The 10865-nt window shown below is 36.3% G+C and overlaps 1 protein-coding gene across 2 annotated transcripts; it reads left to right on the top strand.

Moving 5' to 3' along the window:
- The first annotated feature begins 368 nt into the window (after nt 1-368).
- On the top strand, nt 369-2422 carry LOC112771733 (uncharacterized). 2 transcript variants are annotated; one of them, XM_025816542.3, is made up of 3 exons: nt 419-646; nt 995-1032; nt 1129-2422. In XM_025816542.3, the coding sequence occupies exons 2-3, from the start codon at nt 1001-1003 to the stop codon at nt 2186-2188; spliced, it is 1092 nt and encodes a 363-aa protein (XP_025672327.1). In that variant the 5' UTR covers nt 419-646; nt 995-1000; the 3' UTR covers nt 2189-2422. The 2 variants fall into 2 exon arrangements, with proteins under 2 accessions (XP_025672328.1, XP_025672327.1); XM_025816543.3 differs by lacking the exon at nt 995-1032 and having other exon boundaries at nt 369-646.
- Nucleotides 2423-10865: the final 8443 nt, after the last annotated feature.

Raw genomic sequence — 10865 nt, 5'->3', positions numbered from 1 at the left:
TATTAAAAATAAATTAAATAATATATATATTTATACATAAATATATAATAACTAATTTGAGTGAATAATATTTTATAAAGAAATGGCAAAGACAAACAGAAGCATTATTTCACACCAACGGAAACAAGAATTAAATATCTTCTTTATTTAAAAATCACTTTATATTTACCGAAAAGTTGACTGCAATCCATTCAAATTAAATATTGTAATTTTATAAAAATATTATTTGTACCCTAAAAATATTCACTAAAATTAGTCCTTAATATATTTGTATATAAATATATATATAATTTAATTTATTTTTAATATGTACATATATTATAACATATATTTTATATTAATAACTGATTTTAATAGTTAATTTTAGTATACAAGAATCCCACAAATATATTGCGTGAGCCGTGAAGCAGCATCTTTTAATTTTAACTTTGAAGTCCTCGATGGCCCTGGCCACATACTCAAAATACTTTCCTTCTTCAGCGGTTCCAATAAACAACATGAATTCACAGAACCCATATTTAAGGATCGATTCAGATGGCAATGCCAACCACTTCATTTTCCACACTTTTGTCCCTCTCAACTTCAAAGTATGAATCAACACCCCGATTGATCATCGCCTGCAACAACGTTCGTTAATAGTTTTTCGGTGATTCCTCATTCTTTTTTACTGTTATTATTATTTTTTTTCTTGAATCAATTAGATTAATTTTTATGTTTGTGTTCTTTTTATTTCTCCTTTAATATTTTGTGGGTTTCGAATCAATTATGGGTTGATTGCTTGTTTCTTTTCCAGCACAGAATGATCATCTCCATTTTAATTTGTCTTTATTTATTTATTTGCTTTTAAATCTAATGTTTTGTTTCGATATTACCGTTGTTAAGTAAAGCTTTTCAGAACGATTGTTGCAATATTAATATTGGGTATGAGATATTTGGTTAATTTGATCAAGGAAATGTGAATTCCCACTCAATTGAATTGTTTCCCCTGATGCAGTTAGTGATGATATATTGTGGGTCTTATGATACCTTAAGGCAAGTGCATTATAATTGAATTGAATTGTTTCCCGGATGGAAAATTAAGAAACAGGATACAAAAGTTAATTTTGATTTGTTTATTTTGTTTTTTAGGACTTTGATACATTTGAAATGTGGTGGTGCTGATGGGATCACAAAACTGAGCAAAATGACAGAAGTTGTAGCAGAACTCGATTTGAATCAACAGCCTTTGCATGACATAGAAGAGCGAATTAGACGCCTAGAAGGCATAATTTTCGGAGTTAGGCAGCGGCAGAGGTGGTGCCGTAGTGATAGTCCTGTCCGAATGACTACATTCACCGGAGAAGTGTTGGTTGATGGGGTTCAAGATGAAGGCAGACCACAGCTGGAAGAGGTAGAGGCCGGAGATGATGTCAAAGAAAATGGTAATGTGGAAAGCAGCAGTTGTAGGGGCAAAAGGAAGGCATCTGCATATTTGGTTGCTAAGGCGCTGGGGATGGAAACTAACACTGATAAGGCAAAGGGACGCGCAGGAAACTACTTCGATTGTAACATATGCTTGAAAATGGCAAGAGATCCTGTTTTGACTTGCTGTGGTCACTTGTTCTGCTGGCCCTGCTTCTTTCGCTTGTCGTATGCTTATGCAAATGCTAGGGAATGCCCTGTATGTGAAGGAGAGGTCATGATCACATGCATTACTCCAATTTATGGATCTGTAGGAGTCAATGACAGTGATCAGCTAGAATCAGAAGAGAATGGTTGTGAAATTCCTGCTCGACCTTGTGCGCGCAGAGTTAAGGTTAGCAAGGTGAAGTGTTTCAGAAACCGTGGTTTTCCATTAAATAATCCCCGTACTTCAGCTCAAAGTTCAAGTACAGTAATCCAAGGAATCGCCTTACTTTCACCGCCAATCACTCCGCCGCAAAGACCTTTAGAGGGACTTGATTCCTACCTTGGAAGTGACTCTGAAGGAAGCACCTTGCAGCTGAATCATAATGCTGCTTCGAACCATTCAGAGTCACATAATCAAAATGTTATTGCTGCAGCCGCCACATCTTCTGTTACTCCTTTGACTATGAATGATGATGCTATTGCTATTACAGATTCCAGTACACAAATCACCAATAGTAGTGGACAGATTATTTCTTCCGACCATTCATCGTCTAGTCGAATTGATGTAGTTTTAAGATGATGAGTTTCAAACGAGCCCAGAAACAAAACATTTACAGGAAGGTCCTCTATTTAAGTATACTACAATATGTTAATAGCCAATTTCAGAACCATTTTGTGAAATTTATATGATGTGCAAAGCCGTTTTTATTTGACAGATATGTACATCTATATAAAAACAGCAGCAGGATTTCTGCTTGTGGTCATTGGTTATAATTTGTAATACGCAAAGAAGAATATGCATGAGTGTTTTATAGATCCACTGAATCATTACTTCCTTTGTGAGTAGACTTGATCGTATATGGTGCGAGCGTATATTCTTGTCTAAGTTGGGTGTTTACATACATAGTGAGAGATACGGTGGCGACTAGCCCATACTGTGGCAGATGTGCTGTGAGCTGGCCCGGTGTCCGACTTCTTTCCTGTACACGTAACATTTTTCTATGTATTTTTCTTTATTTAATGATAACCGAAAAAACATAAGACTTCTTAATTTTTTTTTTTAACTTAATAGCAAGGTTCTCAAAATCGAAAGTTTTCTAGTTGTTTTAATTATGAGTATATACCCATTTTGGTCCTCAAAGAATTTTAAACTGGACACTTTAGTTTCCAACTAAAATTAATTACTCAATTAGTCCCTAACAATTAACTCCGTCAGTCACTTAGGTCCTTTACTCCGTTAATTCTAACGGAGGACAAAATAATCCCTGACAATTCTAACAGGGGACAAAATGGTCCCTGATCTCCTCTGTTCGGAAACGACACTGTTCTCTCTCAATTTCCATCATATCTCGCATAACACTAACGGTCTAAGACTGTAACTTTAAACTACACAATGCACACTCTATAAATTTAATGTTCACGAGAAAAAAAATCCTCCACGGGTTGAATTGCTAATGTGATTTGTAATTTTAGAAAGATTAAATACTAGAGATAGATTATGTAAGTTTAAGATTGTACCAGAAGCGGAATCCTTTTGTGTCTTATGTAAGGATAGATTGGAGACGGTACATCACTTGGTTTTCTCATGTGATCGTATATGAAAGTTGTGCGGATCAATCTTGGTGGATTGGAGTGTGATTTGGGTTTGGCCAGGAACCACCAAAGAATGCTTTGTGGTGTGGATGGATAGAAAGATAAGGAAAGATATGAAGAAAGTGTGGATGGTGTTATTTTTTTCTGTAATATGGTGCACATGAAGATGTAAAAATAACATTGTCTTTAATAATATAGTATTGGTATTAGAGAAGTTAAAGGAGGAAGTTGTAGAATGCACAAATCGATGGTGTCAAGATCGACAATATAGGAGTAATTGATGTACTTATGAGTGCAAATATCAAGTCTAAGGCGAATAAGAAGACATATGAAGTTGATCTTTGATGCATGATTTACTGATCTATGAAAAAGGACAATAATTTTGCAGAGTAAAAGTTGGAAGGAGAATGATCATGATTTGATATTGTATAAGTGCAAATATCTAGTTTTTATGTTTTCTTTGTAGTTATTGCTCTATTTTTGTTACTGTTTTCTGGAACTACGTCCACTTTTTTTGGAATTGGGTGGAGATGTAATTATCTAAAAAAAATAAAAAAAAGATCCTCAACTTGTTTTCAACTAATTCATACTCAGGAAACTAATGCCTATGTCTCTCAACTAGTTATCGTCTTCGATGGATCCATGAATCCAGACAGCAAGTCATTTGTTAAGATTTCGAAAAGGAAGGAATGAAGCACTCGGTGTCTATTTCAAATGAGAATTTGCATATGATGTCGAAGGAGAATCTTCTCATGATGTCCTAATGTCCAATAATCTATATTTGTCCAACAATCTATATTACTTGCCGGAGAGTGAAGAAAGGCGTGCCCTTGGAGTAGTTGTGGAACTTGGTCTTGAGGATGTCGTGGACATTGTCGGGGTTGGAAGTGATGTTATCAAAGACGTGGAAGTGGATGCTTTTGGTGGGTGAAGTGCAGAGGAGGTGGATGTACTAGTCACAAAGATTTAGGAAGTGTGTGGTCCATGATATGTTGAGGTAGGTGTGACACGTACGTGTGACAATTACACCATGGCTTAATCTTGGAGCTAAAGGAGGAAGGAAAAGATGGAACCGAAGACTATGAAGGTGAAGAAGGAGAGTATAAATGTTAGGGTTATGCGAGATATGATAAAAATTAGAGAAGAACAGTGTCGTTTTCGAATAAAGGGGTCGAAAATTATTTTGTTCCTTGTTAGAGTTGTTAGGGATCATTTTGTCCCATGTTAGAGTTTTCAGGGACCATTTTGTCTTCCGTTAGAGTTGACGGAGCCAAGGACCTAAGTGACTAACGGAATTAATTGTTAGGGACCAATCGAGTAATTAATTTTAGTTGAGGACTAAAATGTCTGGTTTAAAATTCTTTGAGGACCAAAATGGGTATATACTCTTTAATTATTGATTCATAAGTTTAAAGGTTTAATCGATTTAACTGTGATTTAATTAAAATAATTGAATTATAATAAATTAATATATAAACTTATAAATAATCACATAAAAATATAAATATATCCAAGTATAAATCTTAAAATTATACAGAATAAAACGTATAATATAAACTAAAATCTTATAATTAGAAAATAACAAAATAACAGTTTATATATGTATAAAATTTATGACATTATAAATTTTTTTAGTAAAGATATTATATATTAATGTTATAGAATGATACAGAATAAACACAAAAAAAAAATAAAATAAAATAATTATCAATTCAATTATATTTTAGTTTCTAATTGTTTTTCTCTTTTATTTGAACAAAATATATTTTATATCCGTTATAGTTTTTTCTTTTTTATTCTAATTTTATATATATTATATCAACATATTAAGAATAGATATAGTTCCAAGGCTTATCTAAAATCAATGTGATTTGGGTATAAACATGAGATCCAAACTCCTTTTGAGTGAGATGCTCCTTTGTTTCCTCCGACAAAATAACACCATCCGAACTCTTTGGAGATGATTGGGAGTGGTACCTGTAAGGGACTCCGATACTTAATATTAGTAGGGGTTGGAACCTTTGATGGTGGGTAATTACTCTATCTTATTAGGGCGTTTATTAAGATCTCCTATCTTAATAAGTAGGAGAGTAATTGTAGAAGGTGGTAATTTATATAAACAAGTCGAGTTGGATCATCGCCGCTGTGACTGACCTTTGGGAGGTCGGGCAAGGAATAGTGTGGATCTATATTCCTTTATTGTAGATAGTTGACTGGACTTTTGGATCATTTTGGGTTTGGCTCTTGCAATGGGTTAGGGTACGAACAGTGTTCCTGCTTGACTCTCTGTTTTTTGAAAAACTATTTGCTTTCTTTCTATGGAACTAGGCCGATTGAGCTAGTGTTTTCTCCAAATACTACCTTTTCATATTGGGAACTTTAGCTTGATAATCACCATTTACTTGCAAGGTTATTACTTTGGAGTCACTAAACACTATGACCTTCAAGGCGCCGACCTCATTGGCCATTCGAAGACCTGCAAGTATGGATTCATACTCAGCTTGGTTGTTGGAGGCCAGAAAATCAAACTTTAGTGAGAGTTCTATCCGAGTTCCTTCTTCATTCTCAAGGATAATCCATGCCCCACTACCATCTTTATTTGATGAGCCATCTACATATAAGCTCCAAGTTCTGGAGCTCCTTTATTGTTCTCCTGTATACTCTGTGAAAAAGTTGACCAAGTATTGTGATTTGATGGCCGTCCGAGCTTCAATGCTTCATACTTGAGGTTAACTTGGACAATTTTACAGCCCATTGAAACATCCGCCTTGCGATATCTTTTTTTTTTTGTAGAATATGATTCATCAATTGGTTAGTTCAAATTTTGATGGTGTGAGTTTGGAAATAAGATCGCAATCTTCTGGAGGCTAAAATGAGGGCATAAGAAAATTTTTAATTGTTGGACAAGGCTATCAGCTAGGAATTGGGACAAGGCTACCAGCTTACCATTTAACTATTAGACTTTTTTCAAGCAGGTTGGACTAAGCATATCTAAGATGGTCCTTGATAAACCTTTATGATATATATTGTGCTCAATTCAAGAGATTTATTCAATCCTTCACTCACTTATTCATGTAAATTGCATGGTTTTACTTTCTCTTCCTTATTATGTGATATATGTGAAATACATGTTTCCTATGCTTTAAAAATTAATTATTTTAATCACCCTTTATTATCATTCGATGCCGTGATTTGTGTGTTGAGTAGTTTCAGATCTCCTAAGGCAGGAATGACTTAAAGGATGGAAAGAAAACATACAAAAATGGAAGGAAAGCACAAAATGGAGTTTTTGAAGAAACTGGCAGCAACGCGAACGCATGGACGACGCGGCCGCATGCCTAGCGCGAAAAGACAGCGACGCGAACGCATGACTGACGCGGACGCACGCCATGAGCAGAACACAGATGACGCAGACGCATGACCGAGGCGAACGCGTGACAAGGAAAACTCCAGGTGACGCGACCGCGTGACCCACGCGGACGCGTGACAGACGCCACGCACCAGAAATTACAGAAAACGCTCCCAGCAATTTCTGAAGCCCTTTTTGGCCCAGATCTAAGTCCAGAAGGCATAGATTAGAGGTTATGAAGTGGGGGAATGCATCCATTCAGAGAGAGAGCTCCAATTATTCACTTTTTATAGTTTAGATGTAGTTTTCAGAGGGAGAGGTTTTCTCCTCTCTCTTAGGTTTTAGGATTAGGATTTCTTATTATTTCAATTTAGTATTCCAAATCATTATCAGGTTCAATATTCATTTACTTTATATTTCCCTTTGCTTTCAGATATTTTAATGCTTTCTTTTAATTACTTTTGTTGCCAATTTGGGTTATGAACCATTCATGTTTAGATTTGATTTTCTATTTAATATGATTTGAGGTATTTCAGAATTATGATTGCTTTCCTTTATTTACATTAATAATTTACATTTTTTCCTTTTGGCTTTGGTTAAGTAATTGGTAACACTTGAATTGTCAAACTCAGCAGTGGTTGAAATTGGCAGATTCCTAATTAATCTAGATCGCTCTAAAGCTAGTCTTCCCATAGGGATTGACTAGGACTTGAAGATCAATCTAATTAGTCCACTTGACTTAACTAAGTGGGATTAAAATCCAATTCTCATCACACCTGATAAGAATAACTAGGATAGGAATTCCAAATTCTCATACCTCGCTAAGAGTTTATTTTACAGTTATTTATTTATTTTATTTGTCATTTAAATTACTTGTTCCTCACTTTCAAAACCCCAATTTACAAAACTCATAACCAATAATAAGAACATACCTCCTTGCAGTTCCTTGAGAAGACGACCCGAGGTTTAAATACTTCGGTTATCAATTTATTTAGGGGTTTGTTACTTGTGACAACTAAAACGTTTGTACGAAAGGATTTTCTGTTGGTTTAGAAACTATACTTACAACGCGATTACTTTTATTCTTTACCGATAGATGATGCCAGGGCATTTTGGCCATTTTCACTGACCTTTTCTTTACTATTTTTAGGGTAGTTTCATGCATTCCTTAGAAAATAAGCTAGTTTTGGGTAGATATTCACTTACATCTTGATTCAAGCATACATTGTGCACTTTACATGATTTCATGAGGATTTTGCATGAATTTAATGACAAATTGGATGTTGTACTTCCCAAGACTTGGACTAGAACTTTGATGCACTCTATTGCTTGATTTCAGGACAAAGGAAGCAAGGAAGAACCATGTTAGCAGCCACGTTAATCTAATTAACGTAACTCCTAACGTGGAATGGGAGTAACTTGCAAAGTTAATGAGAAAAGTAATCGCCAATAACACTCTCGAAGCCATCATTGCCCACGTTAAGAGTCACGTTAACTAAGTTAACATGAACTCTAACGTGGAGGAAAGGAAATGAAGCCAACGTTAGTGACACTTACCTTTGTCACTAACGTTGGACCAAGCTCATAAGTGGCCACGTTAAGAGCCACGTTAACTTAGTTAACGTGGGCTCTAACGTTAAGAAGCAAGAGAGAAGCCAACGTTAGTGACATTCACCTTTGTCACTAACGTTGGCCAAGCCTCCATAAGCCACGTTAACTCCCACGTTAACTTAGTTAACGTGAAGCAAGAATGTGATCGCCAACGTTAGTGACACCTAACATTATCACTAACGTTGGAATGAACCCACACAAGCCACTAAGAGCCACGTTAACTCCCACGTTAACTTAGTTAACGTGGAAGCTAACGTGGATATGAGCCAACGTTAGTGACACTCAACTTTGTCACTAACGTTGGAGATGGCTAGCATGGCCACATTAGAAGCCACGTTAACCTAGTTAACGTGGACTCTAACGTGAGAAATAGGGGCATATTGGAACGTTAGTGACAAAGGTAAGTGTCACTAACGTTCTCGAAGGTTGGCAAGCCTACGTTAAAAGAGCCATGTTAACTAAGTTAACGTGGACTCTAACGTAGGAAAGGGGGAGACTTCTCAATGTTATTGGGAAAGGTAAGTCCCAACAATGTGTGCGAAGGACAAAGAGGCAACGTTAGTAGCAATGTTTGTGCCACTAACGTTGGAGTTAACGTGGCTCTTACTTTGGTGAGGAACGTTAGTGAAAAAGGTGATTGTCACTAACGTTCTCGAACCCACATTTCCACTTAAACGTTAACACCACTAATGTCCTGAGCTAAAGTCTCTGCTCACTTCACACTTTCTCTCTGCAAGTAAAACTAAGCCCAATGAAGAAGATAACTGCTTCAAACTCAAGATCCAAAGGCCCATACCCAAGACTTGAAGAGCCAACTAGAAGATCATAAGAGTAGTATATATAGGAGTAGCTTTGAATTAAAAAGGGGGAGTTGGAAATGATAGGGAGCCTCTTGGCATAGAACTACTCTCTGTATTTTACTTTCTCTGCACTTCTAGTTTCATCATGTATTCTCCATCTTTGTTTTCATTTTCCAGAGCCATGAACAACTAAACCCCTTTCATTGGGTTAGGGAGCTCTGTTGTAATTTGATGGATCAATACTAGTTTTCATTATTATTCTTCTATCTTTTCTCTTGATTTTACTTGAAAGCTTTCGATCTTCATCCAATTGGGTAGTTATCTTGGAAAAGAATCTATTCAAACTTGGATCTCTTCTGAACCTTGAAAGAGGAATGAAGAGATCATGCTAGAAATGCTTTCTCATGCTGGACCAAATTGGGTTTGGATGGATATGTGACTATAATCCTCTCAACACTTGATTTGGGAAATGCATGTGGTATAATCAGTGACCATACTTCATCTCTTCTCATGAGCAATTGACCAAGGAATTGGCTATTGATCAAGATTTGAGAGATTGAATTACAAGGAATTGTAATTCGATCACTTAAGATTGCCAAGGAGATCAATGAGTGCATTGATTGAGGAAGAGATGAAAATGAAATTGATCCGGAGAATGCAACATCTCCTGAGCCCAATGAACTCCCCATTTCTGATCTTACCCATTCTCTTTAATTTCTGTCATGTACTTTTATGAGCAATTACCCCATTCCCATTTAAGATTCTGCAATTTACTTTTCGTCATCTACATTCAGCTCTTTATTTCTAGCATTTACTTTTCTGTTATTTACTTTCCCGCCATTTAATCTTCTGTAATTCTCAACTCAAATTCTGATTCGCTCAACTAGAACATTCTTCTAATTAAAGTTGCTTGATCAATCAATCCCTGTGGGATTCGACCTCACTCTATTGTGAGTTTTTACTTGACGACAAATTTGGTACACTTGCCGAAGGAAATTTGTTATGAGACAAGTTTTCCGTGCATCAAGTTTATGGCGCCGTTGCCGGGGATTGATTGTGCATCAACAATGATTAAATTGGAGGATAACTAGATTGAGCATTTTTGTTTTGTTTGATTTAATTTTCTGTTTGAGTAATTTACTTTCAGTTTTAGTTAATTTCTTCCCTTCCCCCTACTTTTTCGTTTCTTTTTGTTATTTACAATTCATATCACTAACCCACTAACTGTTTGATAAATTGCATCACTCACACTAACAGTAATTCTAACAGAAATACTTTCTACATCTATTTTCCTTGCTTGTGCTTTGTTGGTTGTATGACAGGGAGAAGAAGCGGGGCTTCAACTTCCTTTGATTCTGAACCTGAGAGAACCTTCTTTAGATTAAGGAAGGAAGCAAGAGGAAAAAGAGTAGTTGGAGCTGAGGAAGAGGAGGAATACTTTGAACCAAACATGGAAGAAAACATGGAAGACCATCGTGAGGAAGAGGCTCACAACCATGGCGGAGGAGGTCGAGCAAATCATGCTGGGGAGGATAGAAGAGTTTTAGGCTATTACATCAATCCAAACCTAGGAAAATGTGGAAGTAGTATTCAAAAGCCAACCATCCATGCCAACAATTTTGAACTAAAACCACAGCTCATCACCCTTGTTCAGAACAACTGTTCATTCAGAGGAGGTGTCCAAGAAGACCCCAATCAACATCTAACCACCTTCCTGAGAATATGTGACACAGTGAAGTCTAATGGTGTTCATCCTGACGCCTATAGACTGCTCTTATTTCCATTCTCACTCAAGGATAAGGCAGCCAAGTGGCTGGAGTCTTTTCCAAAGGAGAGCTTGACAACTTGGGAAGATGTGGTGAACAAATTCTTAGCAAGATTTTACCCCCCCTCAACAAATCAAT

Source organism: Arachis hypogaea, chromosome 18 (genome assembly GCF_003086295.3).
Source record: "Arachis hypogaea cultivar Tifrunner chromosome 18, arahy.Tifrunner.gnm2.J5K5, whole genome shotgun sequence".
Classification (NCBI taxonomy): domain Eukaryota; kingdom Viridiplantae; phylum Streptophyta; class Magnoliopsida; order Fabales; family Fabaceae; genus Arachis; species Arachis hypogaea.
Note: the sequence above shows the minus strand (reverse complement) of the source record. Positions and strands in the feature narration are given on the sequence as shown.